Here is a 24,927-nt window from a genome sequence, read left to right on the forward strand (position 1 = left end):
ATTTCTCTTCTTCAGAAAAACTTCCCTTGCCATTGCCAGTCTACATTTTATATCCTCTCTACTTCGACCATCATCAGTTATTTTGCTCCCCAAATAGCAAAAATCCTTTACTACTTTAAGTGTCTCATTTCCTAATTAATTCCCTCAGCATCACCCGACTTAATTCGACTACATTCCATTATCCTTGTTTAGCTTTTGTTGATGTTCATCTTATATCCTCCTGTCAAGACACTGTCCATTCCATTCAACTGCTCTTCCAAGTCCTTTGCTGTCTCTGAGAGTTACAATGTCATCGGCAAACCTCAAGGTTTTTATTTCTTCTCCATGGATTTTAATACCTACTCCCAATTTATCTTTTGTTTCCTTTACTGCTTGCTCAATATACAGATTGAATAACATTTGGGACAGGCTACAACCCTGTCTCACTCCCTTCCCAACCACTGCTTCCCTTTCATGTCCCTCGACTCATAACTGCCATCTGCTTTCTGTACAAATTGTAAATAGCCTTTCGCTCCCTGTATTTTACCCCTGCCACCTTTAGAATTTGAAAGAGAGTATTCTAGTCAACATTGTCAAAAGCTTTCTCTAAGTCTACAAATGCTAGAAATGTGGGTTTGCCTTTCCTTAATCTATTTTCTAAGATAAGTCTTGGGGTCAGTATTGCCTCACGTGTTCCAACATTTCTGCAGAATCCAAACTGATCTTCCCCGAGGTCAGCTTCTACCAGTTTTTCCATTCGTCTGTAAAGAATTCGCGTTAGTATTTTGCAGCTGTGACTTATTAAACTGATAGTTCGGTAATTTTCACATCTGTCAACACCTGCTTTCTTTGGGATTTGAATTATTATATTCTTCTTGAAGTCTGAGGGTATTTCGCCTGTCTCATACATCTTGCTCACCAGATGGTAGAGTTGTGTCAGGATTGGCTATCCCAAGGCTGTCAGTAGTTCTACTGGAATGTTGTCTACTCCCCTGGGCCTTGTTTCGACTCAGGTCTTTCAGTGCTCTGTCAAACTTTTCACGCAGTATCGTATCTCCCATTTTCTCTTCATCTACATCCTCTTCCATTTCCATAGTATTGTCCACAAGTACATCGCCCCTGTATAGACCCTCTATATACTCCTTCCACCGTTCTGCCTTCCCTTCTTTGCTTAGAATTGGGTTTCCATCTGAGTTCTTGATATTCATAAAAGTGGCTCTCTTTTCTCCAAAGGTTTCTTTAATTTTCCTGTAGGCAGTATCTATCTTACCCCTAGTGAGATAGGCCTCTACATCCTTACATTTGTCCTCTAGCCATCCCTGCTTAGCCATTTTGCACTTCCTGTCGATCTCATTTTTGAGACGTTTGTATTCCTTTTTGCCTGTTTCACTTACTGCATTTTTATATTTTCTCCTTTCATCAATTAAATTCAGTATTTCTTCTGTTACCCAAGGATTTCTAGTAGTGCTCGTCTTTTTACCTACTTGATCCTCTGCTGCCTTCACTACTTCATCCCTCAAAGTTACCCATTCTTCTTCTACTGTATTTCTTTCCCCCATTCCTGTCAATTGTTCCCTTATGCTCTCCCTGAAACTCTGTACAACCTCTGGTTCTTTCAGTTTATCCAGGTCCCATCTCCTTAAATTCCCACCTTTTTGCAGTTTCTTCAGTTTTAATCTACAGGTCATAACCAATAGATTGTGGTCAGAGTCCACATCTGCTCCTGCAAATGTCTTACAATTTAAAACCTGGTTCCTAAATCTCTGTCTTACCATTATGTAATCTATTTGATACCTTCTAGTATCTCCAGGATTCTTCCATGTATACAACCTTCTGATGTATGCCTGCAATTCATCAGTCTACAACTAACAACCACAGTATTTTGCCAACTCTGTTGAACAAATAAACAATGTTGAGTGTCAAGTCCCTTTTTAACTAACCATGAAGTAGATGCACCACCACCAAAATCAAAACAGGTCAGCTTTAATTTAATTCGGCTCACCAAATTTTCTTGCATAGTTCCCTCTGTCACTCTGTGGTCAGGAAGCTGGATTTCACTGCTTGGTGAACTGTGTGGTTGAAGTTGGCAGTGCAGTTGACCATGCCATTGCTTTAAGTGGGCAGATGTTATTACCGTCAGCTGTTGGGGCATTGGCATGAAGTGATAAAACATACTTGTGTTTAGATTATGACCACCACTGTTACTTTTAATTCTGAACTGTTGCTTATTGATCCCACGTCCAGAATAAACATGTATTACTTCTTACCAGTCGACTTGTTCTCCGTTGCAACTTCCCCCTTGCTGAAAACAAAGCCTATACCTAGCTCCATCTTCCCACCAGTAATAGAAAGTACATCTTCACAGATCAGATTATATTGATCTTCCCTACACAGGACGGTAATAATTCACAAACACATCAACTAGGACATTACAGGCATACTGTTTGACATGAATAGCTCGCAGTTCAAGACCATCGTAATGACAGCTAATAACTTTTCATCTCCCTTTCCGTGACATAATTGGCGGTGTCAAAAATCATTCTCTTCCATATCACACCTATTACCTCCTATACAGAGTGAACTGCCAAAAAGCATAGAAAAAAACTGTACTGGCCTTGTCGAACCAGTCTTGAAGACCTGCAGTGTCCATCAGATCCTGATGGAGTGCGATGGTCCCCTTCAACCCTCCTGCCAGAAGGAGCCATTGGCTCCTAAAGCTTGCATGCGTAAAACCTTTTTTTATGTGTGTGTTTGCTGCCACTTGGTGAGTAGACTTTTTATCTATTCAATTAGATTATATTGTCAAAAATTTATTATTTTTGTTGTTCAATCACCATTATTCTTAACTGTAAACATTCATCAGCATGTGCGTTTTAAACTTTTCGAAGCTTAATGAACAGTCCATTACATTTAGGGCAAGCAGCTGTGCAAATAAAATTTCTTCCACTGATATTTAAGCCACTTATCATCCGGCCATCCTCAGAGAGAGTCGCAGGTACTGTACCTGCGAGTTACAGATGTTGGTTGGCAACAAAGAGTACAAGCATTTCTTTGCTAGCATCTGTGACTCGCAGGCGTACCGCCGCGGTGGAGCATATAAGGCCTCACTTGGCACCTTGTCAGTCTTGCGACCACTCTGAGGATGGCCGGACGATAAGTGGCCAAATATCAGTGGAAGAAATTTTATTTGCATGGCTGCATGCCCGAAATTTAATGGACTTTAATGAAGTGATCTCTATCACAATGTCTGAGTGTGACTGAGGGCCTTTTAAGCCAAAAACTGTAACTAAATTCATTACTGTAGAATGCACTCTTTTGCGTGTTTGATTTATAAATATGAAGTTGTTTACCAAGCAGTAAAGGCTCAACTGATGTGATCAAAATGGCAATAGAAACTTCCCGAGTAAAGTACTTGAAGACCAATTTAGCAATCATAAAGTGTCGATTGTAGGTTCTACCTGTCCACATCACAAAAGCAGAATGAAGGTGAAAAAACAAGTGCACTAGGATGATGATTATATGCTGGGCTACCAACGACCTTTGCCAAGATTCAGAATTGGAATGTTTCAGTTGGTTCAGAAAACTGTTTCTCTTTAAATGATTCAAAAAATTATGATGGGATGTACAAATAGAAGCATTCTCCATACAAGAGGAAGTTTAGTTCCATGCATATTTAGTGTTGGCTTTTCCTGATGATCCTGAAATCTAACATGATTCTGATAACTACATGCCAATGAGATGTACCATTAACACCAATTAATTTACATATATTTTTGCAACCTCATATTACTGCTTTAGTGTAGGAGGCAGCAGAAGGTGAAGTACAAATACATGTTTCTTATGATATAATAAGATAGCCTTGGGCTGCAGCTATAGTTTAATAAGTTGCATTTCATGACCGATTTCAAGATTTTTACCTCTTGACCTCAGCACACATTTAATCGACGGGTACCCAGATTACAGCAATGTGTCAACCAAAGGTAGCTGAACACACCCTATGTTTGCAACACAATGCAAGGTGACACTTCTTGTGCATTAATTCAGTAGGAAGTTTTGACACTCAACAAGCAAATGCAATCCAACTTATAATTAAGCTATACGTGTGGTTTCTAATTCCATACAAGTTGTTCAGATTTTCATCAATGCAGAATGAAAATTTTAACAATTTATATTAAAGAAAATTTATTTTCAATCACAGAACATTTAGATAAACATTACAACATTATGTACATCAGTAGTTTTCACCACCTGCCACGGCCACGACCACCACCGCCACCACGTCCCCTTCTGCCTCCAAAACCAAAGGAATCTCCACCTCTGCTGCCACGGGTACTATCTCCATCATAGCGAACACGCTCCCTTTCTGCATTTCTCTTTTCCTTCCAAGCCTGAAATCTTTCTGCCATTTTATAAAGGTCTTCTGGTACTTCCTGGAAAATAAAAATGTATGTATTGTAATCACACAAATCTATACAGCTCTGCAAAATGTCTTGACATGTTAGAAACATACCTGATTTGCTTCTTCAAGTATTGCAATAAGTTCTTTTGCTTGTGCCCAGTCGCTACGAGTCACCAAAGTAATAGACTCTCCAGTTTTTCCAGCACGGCCTGTTCTACCAACTCTATGGACATATTCTTCAATGTTACGTGGAAAATCGTAATTAAAAATGTGCCTGGAAATCATAAAACAAAGTTCAGATATGTGGAAACATATAATGAATATATTAATTTTCTATGTGCACATCCTTTCAACAATTTTACTAACAGTTCTTTTTGATGATGACCAACCATACTCTCACTGTGAAAAACATATGGCAGATTTTAGTGAAAAATTTATTAATAGTGAGGACATTACACATGTGAAGCAGATGTCCTCATTCACCAAGGAGGAGGTCAGTGGAAGATTAAGAACCAATACCAGTATTTGCCTCACGTGATTTAGGGACACAACAGAAATCTAACAGGTTGAAATACATAGATCAGAAGCCACTCCTGGTGAATAAGAGCCCAGTGTCTTAATCAGGTGCACACAATTTCATTTGGTGAAAAAGAGTGAACAAGTAAGGACAGAAATAACCAGGAAAGAGCTCTGACTCCACACAAGTTGAGACATTAAATGCAAGCAACAAGTATGGGGAGTCTTATATAACAGATATGTTACAACTGTTGCCAGAAGAATGACTGAAGTGATGTTAAGGACAATACACAACTATCAGTACACCCCACTTAGCATTGTATCAGCTTATTCACCCAAAGCAGAGAGCAATTAACATTATTGGCCTCACCCCTAAATGACATTTAGGGGTGAGACCTAAGTCAATTCTCACAGTTCCCGTACCCAGCAACTGATGGCAACACTTATCTCCAATCTTTTCCATTTGAGGGTTAGCCTGTTTTTCCATGCATGTCTTCAACTGGGCAGTAACTGGATGGAACATGTTTGTCCTTACCAGACTTGTGTATGGAGATTACCGTGGCTTCATGCCAAAGACTGGGATGCGTGCCGTCTATCCAGACGCAATTATATGTATGAAGGAGACAGTTCTTGCCATCAAGAGATGGGTGCTGCAACATCTGAATGTTAATATCGTATGGTCCTGGAGTGGAGAATTATGATGAGATGAGAGCATGTTCGAGCTCCCTCACAGTAGAAGTGTTATTGTAGCATTTGTGATTCTGAAAGGGAAAAGATATCTCTCAAGCCTCCACCATTTGTTTCTGAGGTAGGAAGGTGAGAAGGTAATGGGCAGAGTTCAAGATATCTTTGAACTGTTGACACTAGGTGTTGGAAATATCGATAGGGTCCACAATGATCTCATTCGCTACAGTAAGGCCAGGAATCGGGAGGTGTATGTGTCTTCAGATATCCGACTTCGGTTACCGCAAACAAAAGAGGAAGTAAGACGGTTAAAAGAATTAGTACAAGAGATCCATATAGCTTTCTTGCTATGTCTGACAATGCTTTACGTGCAACTGTTTATAACAAACAGTTCTCTTTCGTGAGATAGCATTCAAAGACACTGACAGCATGTCTCCATGGGTGAACAGCATCACGCATTCCTCAGTCCATCAAGGGGTCCAAACATGTTGCAGTAGGGAAGAGGTTCACGGGATGGAACATTCTGCTGTGGTAAGGATAACACTAGTAAGATACTCCACCTAACGATCACTGCTATGGAAATTTTGTTTGTCGAAAGTTGCGAGTGAAGAGTAGAGCCACCACTCAGCTTTAGAAAGCTACCAGTCAGTAATGCGCAAAGATAGGACATAAGGCAGCAGACAAATTACGCACGGAAAATGGTCGGTTGAGTATGTGTCAGAGGATGGACTACTCTAGACGGTGGACAAGCTATGCAGTACAGAACAAGAGATCCAGGTGCGAGAAAGTGTGTGTGGAGTCTAAAAGAAATGTGTGTTCACCAGTGTTAAGAGAAAAGAGTAAACTGGTTGAGAATACCTGTCGGTAGAGAGCCTCTTGGGCATATTTTCAGAGAGCCCCAAATGGGATGGTAGGTGTTTTTGAAGTTGCCAAGTAGCAGAAAGTGTTGAGGTAGCTGGGCAGTACGCTACAGTATTTCTGCCCTATTGAGATCAGAAAATGGCAGTATGTAGATATTACAAAGAGGAAAGATATAACTGGGGAGAGAAAGATGGACATCAACAGTTTGTGTTCAATGAAATGGTTTGGCTCAGGATGTCCCAAATGAGCATCATGACTCCACTAGAGCTGGAGTTTGTTTCTTGGAAGGAAGGTCGAAATGTACTGCAATGAAGACGTCAAAGTGATCTTGAGGGTGTAATTTCATTTCTTGGAGGCATAAAACTGGGCACTACAATCAAAATACCAGCTTAACGCTGCCCTGCGTGATCTGATACCGCGAATGATGCACTGGAGAACAGCCATATTAGATGACGTAAGATATTTCTCTTAAAAGGGGCAATTACTTTGGTTCTTGCTGAGTGCCAGACTTCGGCTGCATACAACTACATGGTTCTGAAGCTGGAGGATCCTGTTCCATTATTTCTTCACAGGTACCAATAACCTCCCCGGGTCAGTCAGCTGACTCCAGCATGGAAAATCAGTTTGCGATTTGCATCGATGAAATGGAGGTCGACGGATGGAGGTACCGCGTGATGTCACTGTTTTAGAGGATTTTTGTGTTGGAGAAGGGGAAGAATATTTGTTTTTGTCCGACTTCTCAGCACCTTTGTGTTTGTCAGATGTGGACAAATACATTTGTGACTTGAGGGGTGCAAAAAGTCATCTTGTGTGCATTCCTTTTTAAATTTACGTTGTTCTGGTTGCGTAACAAGTGACTTCACCGGTGTGGGCAAAGGGTTTCTTGTGGGTTGAGCAACTGTTGTGGCAGGAGGTGAGGACATCACCTTACCACAACTTCACAACCATAGCACTTAACTGAAGATCAAACCAGTCTCAGGACTGAAGACCACAACAACATCTTTCATAGGCCTTGACGTAGGAACAATGGTACTGTAACTGCCAGATAGTGGTACGCAAGCCTTTCAGCTAATCAACATTCACAAGCTACACTGAAGGGTACCTTTTCCTTCACTCATAGGGGTACACACGCCATTCGCGGTATGAAGAGGCATGATTGCCACTGCAGAACAGCCCTACCACAAGTTACACATTTGGCTGTGTTTTTATGGGATAAGCAAGTAGGGTTATAATGCTGACATTAGGAGCCACGAATTACGTTCGGTATGTAGAGTCTGATGATGTTGACTTCGTAGCCTGTCTATCTTCAGTGAGAGCACCACTTGATCAAACATTAAGAAAAGGTTGCGAGTAAGCATAAATTCATATCAACCCACTTCATAACAATATGGACTGCAATTACAACCTGATCATAGAGATAATGTTGAATATCCCTCTCAGTAATACCATTATGTACCTGAGAGTATATGACACCATACGAAGAATTCAGTATTCAGTTAGCCTCTACATGAACAGGATATCTGTTGAGGGTGTAGCTTTAAGTAGTTTTTGGGCTTGAAAGGCACTATGTGTCTAGAAACAAAGTACCATTGCATAAGCAAGTGTAGGACATTAGTGGACCTGCAATTATGTCCACACATTTCTGATTGACAAACACGTTCACTGCAGAAAAGCTCTGACCGCCTTCTGTGCCCGGCACCTTGAGGTAGTGTGTGCAACTGGAAGATTTGTTGTGTCCTTGGCCTCTTAGAATTTCCATTTATTAGATGGAGGCTGCATCGATGGAGTTGATGTACTCATCATGGGTGAATCCTCCACGATTGCCAGTGTTGCCAATGGCGTGCTCCTTCCATCTGGGCCCCCACAGAGGCAAGACCACCCGCCTTAGGTGACTGTTCACACCTCAGGCACATCTCCCCAACTGCAAACAGAGGGACCAACTGGGAGTTGGGAAGGTAACAGCTCTGGCAATCACCCCTCCCTGGGCCTGGCCTTCACCAGAGGTACACACGAGCCGTACTTGCTGACCTGGGTTCTTTGAGTTACGCATTACCCATTGACCATCAAATGTGTGAACCGGCCCTCAAGCACACACAGGGAGGAAGAACGACAAAGGGAGACCTCAAAAGTCAAAGCGGAGAAAGGAAAGGAGAAGTCAGAACAAGAAAGGAGACAAAGGCAAGAATAACACTTTCATAAATTTTGGTTACCCAGTTTTGCACAAGACTTTGTCCACAAGGGAGGGGAGAAAGAATAGTAGGAAGATAGACATGCAGCACAGAAAAGGAAGCAGTACTGCAAGGGCGGGCCCCATGTGTGTCAAGAATGTACTCACAAAGGAGTTCACAGGTGTGGATACTACTGAACAAACAGTTTCAAAAGCCATGATTGCAAAATACTGACACACACTATTTAGAGAAGAATATAAAGACTGGTAGATGATGACCATGGGGAAGATTAGTTTGGGTTTCAGAAAAATGTAGGTACATACAAGATATTACTGACTATGACTTAGCATACGTGTTAGATTGAAAAGAAGACATTTATATCCTGGTCAGAAGCATCACCTATCCCATGAAAGGCATGGCTACCTGTGAAGCCAGTCATGAGATCAACAAGCTAGGCTATAACCACTGTGCTTCATTCTACATGGGCATGACAACCAACAAGCCGTCTGTCTGCATTAATTTCCACCAACAAACTGTGGCCAAGAAACACCTGGACCAACTAGTTGCTGAGCATGCTGCCTATTACAACATTCTCAATTTTAATGCCTGCTCCACAGCCTGTGCCTGGATCCTTCCTAACACCAACTTTTCTGAATTGCACATAATGGGAACTCTTCCTGCAATATATCCTACATTCCCGCAACCCTCCTGGCCTCAACCTTTGTTAATCATTGTCCTTTGCCCATGTAAACCATTCCCTGTTCCCACTCGAAAGCCACCTCCTGTAAGCACACCCACAGCCTTTTTACTTCTCTCCTTCTTCAACACCCCCTCCCTCCCCCGTGTAACCAGCCCTAACCTCTCTCCACCTTGTCCCTGGATGCTCCCACAAACAGCACTTTACCATCACACGCCTGTACCCTGCTCTCCCTCCCCCTCCCCACCCCAGCCTCTTACTTAGCCCCACCACCCAGACTGCTTCTCCGATCATGTGCTGTTGTTTGATGTCTGGTCTCAGTAGCCAGAAACAGCTCTCGTGTGTGTGAGCGGTGTGTGTGTGTGTGTGTGTGTGTGTGTGTGTGTGTGTGTGTGTGTGTGTGTGTGTGTGTGTAGTCTATTTCAGTAGAAAGCCTTCTGGCAGAAAGCTTACTTGTTTAATACTCTTTTTGTTGTGCCTGTCTGCAACTCAACAACCTTCTTATATGGCGAGAAGCAACCTACCCTTTTCATAATACTGACATTGCATTAACAGATTTACCAGTCCAAAGGAATTTAAAAGCTGGGAATTATACAATGTGAAGGTAAGAATATGTAATGATTAACAACTATTTCACAATTATATCAACAAATTTACTGATGGTTTTGGCTTTTGAGTAAGACAGGTTTAGCGGTCCTCTTTAACAGACTACTTTTCTACAGTCATTCATTAACATAAATAAAGAAAACACAAACAAAAGTGGTGGCATTTAGAACTAGTTACAGCCAATATGAGTGCAAGTCAACAAATGCCTTTACCTTGGATAGAGAAAGTTGATATCAAAAAATGATGAGAGAACAAAGCTAGAGAAATTTCAGTAGCCTTGTGGCACAATCAAATAGCCTTTTTAAAGTACAAGAAGATACATACTTCCTGAACAATATAATAAGGGGGTATCAATGTACTGATGTTAATGCTGGGCACTTATTAAATGACAGAGCAAAAGTATACAAGTGAAGAGCTGCACTTTCTAAGAGTACTTGCTGGCTATTCACACTTGATAGGAAGGAAAAAAAAATTAGGAAAGAAACACATTTAATCTGAATCAAGAAGCTACAAAGTAAAATAGCACACGGAAACAGCATGAAACTAGAATCCAAGAAGGGATACTCAAGTCACTACTGAACTGTAAGCCAAAACTACGAAGATCGAAGATCGTTCGGCCTAAGAAATGGATGGAGCAAAATATTCTAGGGCAGAATAAACCAGAAATGGTTTAGATCTAGTTGTTGGCAGTGATGATGGAAAGGATAGATCATAACAGCTCCTTCACTTAAGAGGTAATGTTTCAGTTCTCTCTTTGATTGTGGTGTCTAAATATACAGACACCAAAACAGATTTACACATGATGTGAAAATACTGAGAGTACACACAAGTAATTGCAGTTAAAGATTTCTTCCTGTGCAGGTTAATGTTACTGATTTTACTATTATAAATATTAATAATTTTCAAATATTGCTTTCAAACATTATTACATTAACATTTATACACTTTTTGGAAAAGTAAAATTCTTACTAAAAATGTGATGGGATACGAATGCACAACTTACGTAACATCAGTAATATCAATTCCTCTTGAAGCAACATCTGTGGCAATTAAAATCCTAACACAACCAGACTTCAGATCATCCAAAGCTTGCTCTCGATCTGCCTGTTCACGATCTCCATGGATACATTGGCAATCAATCCCTTTTAAGCAGAGATCACTTGCTAAATCATCTGCTCTCATTTTCTTCCCAACAAAAACAATCACCTTGTCGTCAGGACCCATGTTCTCAAGAAATTCCAGTACCTAAAAGAACATCATGTATCGGATTAGTTTACTACAAACAAAACTTTCAACTGCCACTGGGAAATTTTCCCTTCTCTATAGCTCCTCCGAGATAAATAACGGCATCAAATCATATGCAACGAGAACAAAATAACTACACACAGTATCTCACAATACAAAGAAAAACCTCTACACAATAACTAAAAGACCTAGTGAATAACATAGTGCAAAACATTGGGCTTTCTGCTGTATGGCTGCGTAGGATAATGTGCTGCATGCTCAATAATTTTTGTTTAGTTACATTAAAAGAAGTTCAGCATTTGCACAAAATTAGTTGAAAGAAAACTGTTTTTTTCACTGGGCTAGATGTGTGTGTGTATATATATATAAACTTCCAGTAACTTTTTTCCATAATTACTAGTGAGGGCACAAAAGCTGAGATAATTTACCCATACTCAACAAACTTTTGGCAGAAATGAGAGCATTTTTGGTGTTATATGATAATTTGTTTTCCCAATTTTTCATTTATGCATGCAGAACCATGTCATATTATTGTTTTTAATTGTTGGTAAGCACTGACACTCCTCTCTGTTGAAATGGTAATTACTGTGGAGATTCTTTCATTAAAAACTTTGTTCAGGAGTAATACAATCTAAAGTGTACGCTCTTTTACTATCCTATACCAAGGCCGGGCACTAGAGCCAGAGATATACAAAGCGCGCGCACGTACTTTTAACAAATTATATTCGAAATTTCTCCAGAATTATTCAGTTATTAACTGTAACTTAGGGCATGTCGACACACGAATTCACTGGCCTAAGATTATGGATTTTGTCCCATCTCACCTTTTCAGAAGAGCAGAAGTGAAAATGGCACTATCTATGAAACTCACCAGAAGATAATTTGTTTGAAAATACAAAAGTCTTAACTGATATTTCAAACTAATCAATGTCAGCAAACCATGCACTGGCAACACCTTTATTCTAAGTGGAAATGTTCAGTACTCTGAGCATTGTAATAACATAAAATCCTAAACAAGACTCCCTATTACTGGGATAGAATCACTCCCACTGCCTGTTACTTTATTTGATTATCAGAAGTCAGTAATTGAAATGCATTCTCAATGAGCTACCTGATCTCAATTTCCTTCGTGTACTACCAACTTTCCTCCTGTGATTAAAAATATTTGCCTTATTATGCTAATAAAACAATCAAAATGTTTTGTTTTGGGGCACAAGAACAAATAAGGTCATATGCACCCACTTCAGAACCATATAACATGAACACCAAAGGGAGTTAAATGCAACTACACGTTAAGCCCAATCAACAGAAGGAAAGAGCTAAAAACAGGAACTTGGAGAAAGGTCCATAAAATATGCCATACAGGCAATGGAAGTACTGAACGGAAGATTAAACGTCCTTCGCCACATTGCTACAACGAATGAAGAGTAAAACGTGGGCGACAATCTGCATGTCATTCACTAAAATGGCCAATAACTCAGAAGGCAAACATATTAGAACCTAAGAGGTTAAAAAAGGGCACTCCATCAGGTGGGGGCTCACCACTTAAATGGCAATAGGTAAAAAGACAGTGCTCAATACGAAACCTAACTAAAATGATCTCCTCGTGGCGAGAGGGCCGAGAAGAGGTCAGCCAAGCCACTGGGAGAGGTATAAATCCCCAGAGCTTGTTCCCATGAAGGGCGGACCAGTGGTGATGCCAAAGTGATAACCTGCTGACAGACAGCAACACAGAGATCAATGGAGGAAATGGAAGAACTAGCAGGTGGACGTAAGAGGACTGCAGCCTTGGCAGTAGTGTTATCAGCCTTGTTTCCTGTCAGACTGAGGTGATCAGGGACCCACATAAACATCATAGAGGCTCCAGCAAGAGTGAGCAAGTGAAAGCTTTCCTGGACCCATTGCACTAAGGGATGGGCAGTGTACAGCACACACAGGCTCTGAAGAGTACAGATAATTGGAGCAAATGACAATTGAAAAGCCTGCGTTGACGGGTGTCCTGCATACCCTGATGCAGGGCAAAGAGCTCTGCTGTAAATACTGAGCAGTGTTCCATAAGCCGATATCTAAAATTATCTGTGCCACTGACGAAGGCACACCCAACACCTCGTTGAGTCAGAGAGCCATTAGTGTACACAATGGTACTATCGAGAAGATCCATGTGATGGCTGAGAGACTTACAGTGATAGAACAAGTCTGGAGTAGTATCCTTAGGAAGTGAATGAAGTCCAATGTGAACACAGGCCACCACACAAAGCTAAGGTGGTGAAAAGTTCACAACCATCGGAAAAGTGGCATGTAGCATTAAGTTAAGCTGCCAGAGCAACAGCTGAAAACAAACTCCAGGAGGTAACAGAAGAGTGACGCATCCCATATTGGCGATAAGTCATCGAAGGAGGCAAACGATGGGTGGCCGGGCATGGCAGACAAATGGCATGCGTATCCTCTGAGGAGAACACTATGTCGGCATGACAGCGGTAGTTCGGCAGCTGCTGCATACAAACTCTCAACCGGGCTAGTGTAAAAGGTGCCAAAGGCCAAACGGGTGCCACGATGGTGGATTGTATTGAGACAATGTAAGGTGGACAGACATGCAGATGCATAAATGAAACACCCAGTCTAGTTTTGAATGGATAAGAGATCCATAGAAATTGAGGAGGGCTATTCGATCCATTCCCCAGGAAGTACTGCTGAGGATTCTCAAGACACTGAGGAACCGGTCACAGCAAGCGGCCACGTAAGACATGGGAGGACTACAAAAGTTTCTTATCAAGCATGAGCTCCAAGAATTTCGTAGTTTCAATGAACAGAAGAGCAACAGGTCCAAGATGTATAGACAGTGGAAGAAACACTTTACGCCACCAGAAAATCAAATGGTTTTGTCAGTGGAAAAGTGAAAGCTATTGTCGATGTCCCACGAGCAAAGAGGATCAAGACAATGCTGAAGACGCTGCTCAAGGAGTTGCTACAGACGGCAAAATCGTCAATGAAAAGGAAGCCAGAGATGCCCGACGAGAGACAGGCCATAACAGGGTTAATGGCGATAGCAAAGAGGACGATGACCAGGACGGAACCCTGAGGCACACTGTTTGCCTGGATGAAGGTGTCTGACAAGGCAAAACCTACACACGCCTTGAAAACTCAGTCTTTTAAAAAATCCTGAAGGAAATGGGGCATGCGGCCTCAGAAGCCCCACATGTACAGAGTACGGAGGATACCAGTCCTTCAGAAGCTGTTGTGGACTTTCTCCAAATCATAAAACACGGCCACAGTTTGGTATTTCTGCAGAAAAAAATCGTGACATGAGTTGACAAAGTGACGAGATGGTCAACTGCAGAACTGCGCACTCTAAATCCATTTGTGCAGTGGTTAGTAAATTGTGAGACTAAGCCACTATACCAGCTGAGCATGAATCTTAAGTTCCATCACCCTGCAAACACAGCTGCCGAGAAAAATGAATGGGGTGGTAGCTGGAAGGAAGGTGTTTGTCCTTACCAGGCTTAGGTATGGGTATGACAGTGGCTTCATGTCAGCGTCTGGAAAATGTGCCCTCTGCCCAGATACGATTTTTGTAGAAAATGCTTGCCTGCAAGAGAAAGGTGCAGCAACATCTGAAGGTGAACGTTGTCTGGCCCTGAAGCGGAGGATCAGGATGAAGTTAGAGCGTGATTGACCTCCCTAATAGTAAAAGTGGCACTGTAGCTCTCATGATTCTGAAGGATATTGCCCGAGCCGCCTCCACTCGTTTCCAATCGAGGAAGGCACGATGATAGTGGGGGGGAGCTTTAAATCTCCGCAAAATAGTGGCCCTAAGTGTTGGAGATCAGTAGGATCCACTATGACATCATCCGCTACAGTCAGGCCGGAAATTGGGGAATGGACCTTTGTTCCAGGGAGCAGTCAGGTTGGCCCACACGACGGAAGAGGGAGTGGAACTGTTAAAAGAACTAGTGAATGAAATCCAGTTAGCTTTTTTGCTGTACCAAAGAACATGACAACACTGTGCAGGCAAATGTTTATAACGAATACACTGTCATCGGAGCACGATGGTTACAAAAGTGGAGGGCCCGTCTCCTCACGCAAATTGTGTCACAACACGCCTCAGTCCACCAAGGGACCGGAACACGGCATGGTGAAGATGATGAGCGAGGAAGGGAACATTCTGCGGCAGTAAAGATAACGTTGTTAAGGTACTCTACCTGGTCATCACACCTGGGGAGATGATGTTCATCAAATGTTGCCTGAGAGGAGTAAAGACTCCAGTGAACCTTAGAAAGCTGCCATTTGGGTGTGCACATGGGTTGGGTAGGAGTCAGGAAACAGAAATTACATGGAAAATGCTCGCTCAAGTTCATGTTGGAGATAATGGACCACTTGAGATGACAGGCAAGCTGGGCAGTGCGGAAGGAAAGGTCCAAATGGGAATAGGTGTGCGCTGAGTCTGAAAGGAACGTAGGTGCTCCAATGTTAAGGCAGTTGAGGTTGAGTTGCTTGAGAAGGTCAGCCAAGAGCGCACCTCCCTGACAGGTTCTGGAAGAGCCCCAAAGGGGACAGTGTATGTTAAAGTCACTGAGCAGCAAAAAGGGGTGAGGGAGTTGCACAATAAGGTGGAGAAAGTCTGCCCTGGTGACACCTAATGACGGAAGAATGTAAACAGCACAAAGCGAAAAGACAAATTGAGGAAGCAAAATGCAAACTGCAACAGCTTGCAGCCATGTCCATCTGATCAGATGAATCACATTCCTTGTTACGCCAGGTTGATGATTGTGTCTGGATATCCCATCAACTGAGTTAAATCAGCTCCTATGGTGAACATTCGCCTGAGCTTCCATTGGACCTTTGATAGTAAAGATATTATTACAGTTGTGCCCTACATGATCATTATTTTGGACCTAGATCCCTTCATGCTTCTTGTCTTTGTTGAATTATCCATATCAAGTCTAGAATCATGCCAGATGGTGTACTCACACTGATATCTTGGCTACACATTCACCTGAGCTGAACCACAAGGAACACGTCTGATATATAATTGGATGCCAGATCCACCACAACAACCTGCAAAAAGACAATCTTCTGCAAGGGTTTTTATATCTTGTAACGTGATACAAATGTAATGATGTGATAAAACTGATTCTACAGTTTTACTAACATTTCATATTGTTTCAGCCAGCAGATTCCTGTTAATTTGATTCTTCTGTGAACTTTGTTGTTCACGTATAAGCAACAAATGCTACATTAAGTTTGTTATTTCATATTGTTTCAGCAGCAGATTCCTTTTAATATGATTCTTCAGTGAATTTTGCTGCTCTGGTATAGGCAACAAATGCTACATTAAGTTTGTTATGTCTAGTCAATCTGCAGATTAGAATTGTGGCATGACTATTTCTTTTTAGGCTAAGTAACTACAATTTTAACAATTTACTGGCATCTGCCCCCAGAAATAGAGAAGAAATAAAAATCGAGGAAAGACTGTTGTCCAAAAATTTGACACTCAAGATACTGCTCCATTTTGGTATTCACAATTCAGTAATGAATGTACTAACATCTTTCACATACTCTATCCTTTTTGTCCTCTTCATCAATCATTTCTATATGCTGTGTTACAGAATGAACAGCAGCTAAATCCAGTGTTCCAATTACCACCTGTATAGGATTTTTCATGTAAGACTGCGCAAGTCGTCTGACTCCCTCAGGCCATGTCGCACTGTGAATAAAAAAGGTCATATCAATTTATTGTCATCTCATTTGTTATTTTGATGAAGTCACTGACTACATTCTACACATTACACAAAGTAAAAGAGCAAAGTGCTACATGTCTCTTTCCTATTCAATTTTTTTTTTTTGAAAGTATTGAGATAGGTCAGAAAAATACCATTCTCCTTACACAAAATGTAGCAGAAGGCTAACCAGCAAAAACAATTACATAAACCAGAACAACATACTTCCTAAGCCTCTAAAACTTTACCTGATTAGCTTGCAAGAAAGCGTCAATATGATACAATACACAAATCTTCAAATTATCTTTAATCCCCCAATTCAACTCTATTTGAGAATTGCAATTCTATCTATCACACTGCCTATGTCACCTTCTCAAATCTGGGCCAATATAACCTTCTCAAATCAGGCAATTACACATACTTCATTAAACAATTTATCACCTACCATGTGTCACACTGCAACACCAATCTATTACATTTTGAATATAACCAAGTCAACACTACAACTGTCAATGTGATTTACATTTAAACAGGGGAGGACGAAGAGCCAGAGAAGAATAAAAACTTCTCCTGAAAAATGAGTACCCAAATATTTTATAACTTATCATTTAGTGTGTCAATTTTCCCAAAATAAACAAAACATTTTCCCAACATCTCTTCAACTTCTTTTTATCCTCCAAGCTGCTCTCCCTACTCTCCTCTCTATCCATATACCTTGATAAATGACGGGAATACAGGAAATACAGAATTAGAAAATACACTTATAAATTCAAGACATTCCTCAAATATTTAAATCACACTAAGTAAATGAGCACACACTATTTATGAAAATTTCAATGATATAGAAGTAGCACAAAAAAAAAAACAATTTACAGAATGGTACATAAAAGATTATATCCATACTATACACAGTATTTTTATGATACTGATTATCAGAGCTAGTGGAGAAGGGCAAATTTATCACTTTGAGGTAACTGTTTCTCGGCCAGAGTTTCCCAGAGTCTAAAGCTATACATAAAAATGAAGCACTACAAATTTACTGTCGGTCTACTGATAAAAATACAAGTACACACATTTTTGTATTGATTTTATTTATCTGCACAACTTTCACAAGGTGCTACATTTACAAAAGTCAAATTGGCATCCCCAGCCTCTATGCAAGCAAGATATTGTCACACAAAATTCTGTTGTACACATTTTAATAACCCTGGTGTACGTGAGCCACAACATGGTCTTGTTTATGTGATTCAAATGTGAGCCACAACTTGGTCTTGTTTATGCGATTCAGGATGTATAGTGTCTCTCCAAAAAGATCTGAGACTGGTTTTATTCCTAGCATATAAGCAAAGTCAATACAATAACTACAGTAGCAACTTTAACTAACAACTGTAAGCAACAGATATGCATTCGGCCAGTCAGTTGTAAGCAGGCTGTGTTAAGCTGTGGATGAGTGTCGATGTTACTGTGTCACAAATTGCAATGGGGCTACAAACTGAACATCTCTAACCCATGTGGTCTAGACAGTCTTCAGAATGTTTCGAATAAAAAAGTGTACGCTATTTTCATTCTACACACCCTGACTCCCAAACAAAAGCAACGAAACATGGACACCTTCTGTGACTTGATAGGGGAAAAAAAGGGCGGGCGAACGAACACACACACACACACACACACACACACACACACACACACACACACACACACCATATCTGTAAGAAGGATTTCACTTAGCATCTGTGGAAATTGCATTAGCATCTCTTTTCTTTGTAAATAGGTATTACCTGCTGACTCTTATTACATTTTTTTCAACTTCTTGAGGCTCTCCTTGCTACTGCTATATGTAATGAAAAGGATATCTAGTCTAGAAATTTCTTATTTCCAGTCTATCACAAAATACTGATTGATCACCACTAGATATGAACAACAAAGAGAGAGAATAATTTTCCAAATAAAACCCAGAATTAAGACAAAGTGGCATTGTCCTAAATATTATAGGGTGAAATCAGTAATTGTTTTGTGACAGATTCTACTGTTGACTTATAAACAAATATAAATTCTGTACTAATTATAAACATTTGGAAGAAGAACTACTAAGATTCTTAAAGTATTTATTTGGCTCTATTTGAAAACATATTAGTGAAGCCAGCCCTTAATTTATTCCAAAATAATTACCTGGTTTTTGCATAACTATATCTTAATTTCATTATTTAAACAAATAATTCGGCCTAACCTTTATGGTTGAAGGAACTGTTAAAAAGAAGACATTTTTCAATGTATTTAGCTAACTGAATGAGTTATATGTTTTAATGGTAATTTCTGTAACTTGAACACAAACAAAGTATAGTTTCTGTGCCTATTATTGTGAGGATATAGAAAGAACAGATTTTTGGTCCCAATACAAGTCAGTCTACAGCCAATTTTCAAATGGGAATGATGTATTGGTTGAATTAACAACAATGCACCAACTTAACAGTGGAATGAGTGAAACACAAATAGGCCTTGTGTTAGTTCAAGTAATGATGTCTGTTCAATTTATTTGAGAAATAGTGTCACACATACCATAGTATTCTGCAAGACCTGTGAACAGTGTGGTTCGGTTTTTACTCCTCATAGATGTTCAACAGCAAACTATTGTAGCAGTATGCTGATGTTTGCTGCAACCTATTAATGAGGCTTATCAACATTTACCAATAGTGAACTGGCCATATAATTGTGTAATATTTGAGGGTTGTGAACAGTGAAAGTAAAGAACAGTGAAACAATTGTGCAACTTTCAGCCACATCATTTACAGTAGTCAGAGTTCAACTTCCAGCCCCCATTTTTCAGCCAGTGTAACACTGCAGTACATCGACACCGAGGACTATCAACGAATAAATAAGCAGGTGAATGTCACAACGTTTACTGATGCTGAAGTGTATTACTCATTCAAGCTCAAAAAGCTATAGCATCCTCAAAACATCTGGCAGGAAGCACTCTACATTTTTCTTCTGGGGCTGTTCCAATTAATAAAGTTGAAGAATGTGAAGAGCAGGTTGAAAATATACCACAGGGTTATTGCAGATTTCACAAAAAAACTCTTCTAGTGGCACAGAATGGAGAGACAATGACATTTCAGGTGGTTTTCAAAGTTATCACTCTTGCATAACTATCTTTAATTATTTATGTTACTGTAGTAAATTTACAGCATATTACTTTGACACCTTATTTATCAAGTGTTTTCATAAATGTGGTGTACATATAAGAAGTTCTGTAATGTTTTTGATGATTTATTTAATTTGTTAAATAGACACAGAATGACATGTTGAGTTCCCTCTACTATGATGAAGTATCTACTTCATCGTTTACAATTTATAAAACCTACTTATATTGTTTATGCAATCGCTGAAAAATGGAAAGAGCATATCACACACTATAAGACAGCCTGGTTCACAGAATTTTCAATGGTACACCAAACAATTGCTTGGTATGCTGTCCTCAGATATGTAGGGGCAATGGAAGATCACAGTCGTTCTAATTTTAACGACCAATGTTGGAAATAGTAACAATAGGGAAGTTGTGGAGCCCGTCCTTCAATAATTTCTTTTACTTGGATTGCAAGAGAGCAACACACGCACACAGGTCGAACACACATGATCATAGTCTGCCTGCTGAGGCCACACTGTGAGCAGCAGCACACGGTGGGAGACGCAACATAGTTGTGGAGGTGGGAAGGAGGCTGGGGTGGGGAAGAAGGATAGGAAGGTAGTGGTTGGGGACAGTAAAGTGCTGCTTATGGGACCATACAGGGGCGAGGTGGAGAGAGGGTAGGGCAGCTACATGCAGTTGGGAGGTTAGATGAAGGGCGGGGGAGGGTTAGCAGAAAAGGAGAGGGGTAAAAAGCCTGTGGATGCATTTGTGGAATAGAGAACTGTGTAGTGCTGGAATGGGGGACAGGGAAGGAGCTAGAAGTTAAGGACAACGACTAATGAAGGCTGAAATCAGGAGGGTTAGGGGGACGTACGCTATATTCAAGGCAGACTTCCCACTTGCACAATTCAGAAAAGCTGCTGGTGGTGGTGGTGGAGGTGGTGGTGGGAAGGATCCAGATGGCAAAGGCAGTGAGGCAGTTATTGAAATGAATAACATTGTGTTGGGCGGTGTGCTCAACAATGGGGTGGGCCAACTGTTTCTTGGTGACCATTAATGCACACAGAGAGCTTGTCAGTTGTCATGCCCAAGTAGAATGCACCACATTGGTTGCAGCTTAGCTTGTAGATCACATGACTGGTTTCACAGGTAGCCCTGCCTCTGATGGTATAGGTGATGCTTGTGACTGGAATGGAACAGAGTGGTGGGAAGGTGTATGGGACAAGTCTTACATCTAGGTCTATTACAGGGGTATGAGATATGAGGCAAGGGGATGAGGGCAGGCGTTGTGTAGGGATGGGCGAGGATATTGTGTAGGTTTAGAGAGCAGCGGATTACCACTGTGGGTGGGGTGGGGTGGGGTGGGGTGGGAAAGATTGTGGGTAGGACATGAGACGTAGTCAAAATCCCGGTGGAAAATGTAATTAAGTTGCTCCTGGGTGGTACCAAGTCACGAGGGGAATGCTGCTCTGTGGGCTGTGCGATTTTGGAAGGTGGTGTGTGACTGGAGAGAAAAGGCATGGGAGATTGTAGATTGTTTTTGTACAAGCTTGGGAGGGTTGTTATGGTCTGTGAAGGCCACAGTGAGACCCTCAGTGTATTTCGAGAGGGATCACACACAACTACAGACGTGACAGCGACAGGTGGCTCCGCTGTGTGCAAGCGACTTCTTGGTATTGAATGGGTAGCAGCTGTCGAAGTGGAGGTACTGCTGGTGGCAGGTCAGTTAGATATGGATGGAGATACCGATGTAGCAATCTTTGAGGCTGAGATCAACATCAAGGAAGGTGGCTCATGGGTTGAGTAGGACCAAGTGAAGTGAATGGGGAGAAGGTGTTGACATTATGGAATGATGTGGATACGGTGCCCTCACCCTCGATCTGGACCATGAATATGTCATTTAATCTGAACCAGGTGAGGGGTTTGGTATTCTGGGTGTTTAGGAAGCATTCCTCTACATGGCCCATGAATAGGCTGGCACAGGATGATGCCAAGCGAGTGCCCAAGCTGTACCCTCTGTTTTTAAGTAATGCCTTCAACAGAGAAGTGATTGTGGATGAGGGTATAGCTGGTCATAGTGATCAAGAAGAACATTGTAGGTTTGGAATCTGTCAGGTGTTGGGAGAGGTAGTGTCCAATAATGCTGAGATCAAGGGCATTAAGGATGTTCGCGTAAAGGGAGATGCTATAAATAGTGATGAGCAGGACATCATGTAATAATGGAACAGGAACTGTTGAGTGTTTGTGGAGGAAATGGTTGGTATCTTTTACATAGGAGGGTAGGTTGCAGCTAACAGGCTGGAAGTGAGTGTCTATGAGAGCAGAGATTCTCTCTGTGAGGGCACCATAACCAGCCACAATGAGGTGTCCTGAGTGGTTGGGTTTATGGACTTTATGCAGCATGTAAAAGGCAGGAGTGTGGGGAGTGGTAGGGATGAGAGTGGAGAGTGACTCAGGGGAGAGTGTTTGGGATGGGCCTAAGGATTTGAGGAGAGACTATGTCCTGCTGGATTTCCAAAATAGGGTCACTGTGGCAGGGTTTGTAGGTGGATGAATCTGACAGCTGATTGAATCCTTCCACCAGGTAATACTTGCAGTTCAAAACAGTGGTGGAGACTTTTTCAGCAGGTAGGATTATAAGGCCAGGATCAGTTTTTAGGTGGTGGATTGCACTTCTTTCCATTGATGTAAGGTTAGTTTGTACGTTGAAGGATTTGGGGAATGATGGTGAGGCAAGGTCGAGGTTAAGAAATTCTGGAAAGTTAGCAGGGGGTGATTTGGGGATAGTGGTCGTGGGTCACATTTGGACGGAGGAATGAACTGAGCCAAGCAGGGTTCAACATCAGTCTTTTGTCGAGTCTGATTGGTAGGGTTGGTGGTGAAAAAGTGTTTCCAATGTAGGGACCAGGAGGAGGAGAGACCATCTTTAACAACTCCATTATCGAATTTGGGAGTGGAGCAAAAGACGAGACCTTTGGAAAGGACTGATACAACTGCGTGGCTAAGGCTTTTGAAGGACAGGTTCAAGACTGTTTTGAGTCTATTTAGGTTCTTGATTCTGTGTGGTGGTGAGAGGGAGTTTTTGAGGAGGAGGTAAATGTAATAGGTCTGTGAGACAGGGATTGTCAGCTATGAGGGGATGTGGGGAAGGTTTGGAGGTTGTTGATAGTGGTAGTCCAAGGTGGAACCAGGAACGGAACAAGGTGGAGAGTGTTTTGAGGTGGTGGTGTGTGTATTGCTCTAGTCCCTGGAGGCCAAGGGCTTCAATGCGTGATATGGGATCCAGGAATTTGGGATTTCATAGCCGGAGAATTTTAGGGATGGAGAGGAGGTATTGTGAGGAGATTTGGACCTGATCGATATGGTTTTGCATGACTATGTTAGTGAGGGTTAAGGACTGGTGGAAACAGAGCATGGAGGTCATTGTGAGAGGAAGGTTGGCAGCTGGAGATGGGTAATTTGATAGTAAGGCCACTTGGACGGGTTTCTTTAGCCACGAAACAACACAGGAACAGTACTTGGAACAGCATTCTGGCTAGTGATAAGGAAACTTCTGTACTGACGCAGATAGAAGGTACAAGGATCCATGGTTGACTGCGATCTTGTGTGTGTGTGTGTGTGTGTGTGTGTGTGTGTGTGTGTGTGTGTGTGTGTGGTGGTGAGGACTGCGAGATCGCTAGCTATCTCCAATGAAGGCCTTGTTGGCCGAACGCTCATTTTCTGACAGCCTTTTTGTTGTGCCTATCTGCAACTCAGCCTCTCCGCTATATGGTGAGTAGGAAGTATGCTTTTCATAATATTGTTAGAAAAGCAGTAATTATTGAAGGATGGATAGACAATGACAAAAAGAAAGTTCCGATACACACAAGCAATGCCAGTCCATCACAGAACATAAAAAACTTTGCCTGAGCCATTGTCTCATCACCAACACAGGATGGGTCTCTACAACACAATCTACCTTTGTGAACATAATGACTTTATAATGGACACAGTGGTCTTCGTGTGTGCATCATATTGCTTTGAGGGGATGGGATTGAAAGTGGCATCAGAGCTCATCATCTCCCCCATCCCCACCCCCCAAATTTATGGGAATTAGGTGATGTGTGCACATGTCGTGGCAACTCCTTCCATGATTTACCAAGGCCTCATTGCTTCCATGCTACAACACATAAGTGCACTTCATATAATTGTGCCAAAGGTGGACATAACGTTCTGGCTGATCAGTGTAGTTTAATGTGGACTTCAAACCACGGTGCATCTCCACATTTTTCTCTTTATCAACAGAAGGTGAAATCAGTAACAAGTAACAGACACAAATCCTAGGTCTGGCTAGGGTTGAACAAAAGGCCTTGGGATTCTTAGTGTGGCACTGTATCACGACCAGGAAAACTTAATTTGTTTTATGACACCCTACATAGCTAAAACTCCAGTTTCAGGACCAACATCCTGGTTTTTAATCTTAACATATTTACACTTTGACCTACAAGTTACTGAGACAAGCAACTGGTTTCTTTATGCCACTATTGATACTCAATGGAATTTCTTGCAAGAAATAATTTAATAATTTACAACAATCAACTGACAATGTGAAAACTGAATCAGTGGAACTTTCAGTTCACAAGTATCACAAACTAATGAGTTCCTCAATCAAGATGGTGGAAATGTTTCACAGAGCAAAGGTCTATTTATAATGAGGCATTACTGTGATTTGTTTCAGTCATAACTGTTGGAAGAATCATTTACTTAACTTTCAATAGCAATTCTTCAAACAGGCTGTGATTTACAAGGAATGTGCCAAAGACTTAAGTCACCCAAAATCTCCGCAAGAAAGAATTACAGCACAAAAATCTTACTTGTCATGATTATATCTCTGTGTCAGTTCGTGCTAAATGATCAACAGCTCCAGCAGAACTGATTTAAGATTGTGA

At 41.3% G+C, this 24,927-nt stretch overlaps 1 protein-coding gene across 1 annotated transcript in view; it reads right to left on the reverse strand.

Annotated features, from left to right (window-relative positions):
• Positions 1-4,144: 4,144 nt before the first annotated feature.
• Positions 4,145-24,927, reverse strand: part of LOC124802566 (probable ATP-dependent RNA helicase DDX43) — a 73,033-nt gene continuing 52,250 nt past the window's right edge. Inside the window, exons 9-12 of the mRNA XM_047263435.1 lie at positions 16,712-16,859; positions 10,914-11,155; positions 4,490-4,652; positions 4,145-4,409 (exon numbers count right to left, since the gene is read on the reverse strand). Of these exons, the coding sequence (XP_047119391.1) occupies positions 4,221-4,409; positions 4,490-4,652; positions 10,914-11,155; positions 16,712-16,859 (742 nt within the window). The 3' untranslated portion in view covers positions 4,145-4,220. The remainder of the gene's footprint in view (positions 4,410-4,489; positions 4,653-10,913; positions 11,156-16,711; positions 16,860-24,927) is intronic.

Source organism: Schistocerca piceifrons, chromosome 6 (genome assembly GCF_021461385.2).
Source record: "Schistocerca piceifrons isolate TAMUIC-IGC-003096 chromosome 6, iqSchPice1.1, whole genome shotgun sequence".
NCBI classification, from domain to species: domain Eukaryota; kingdom Metazoa; phylum Arthropoda; class Insecta; order Orthoptera; family Acrididae; genus Schistocerca; species Schistocerca piceifrons.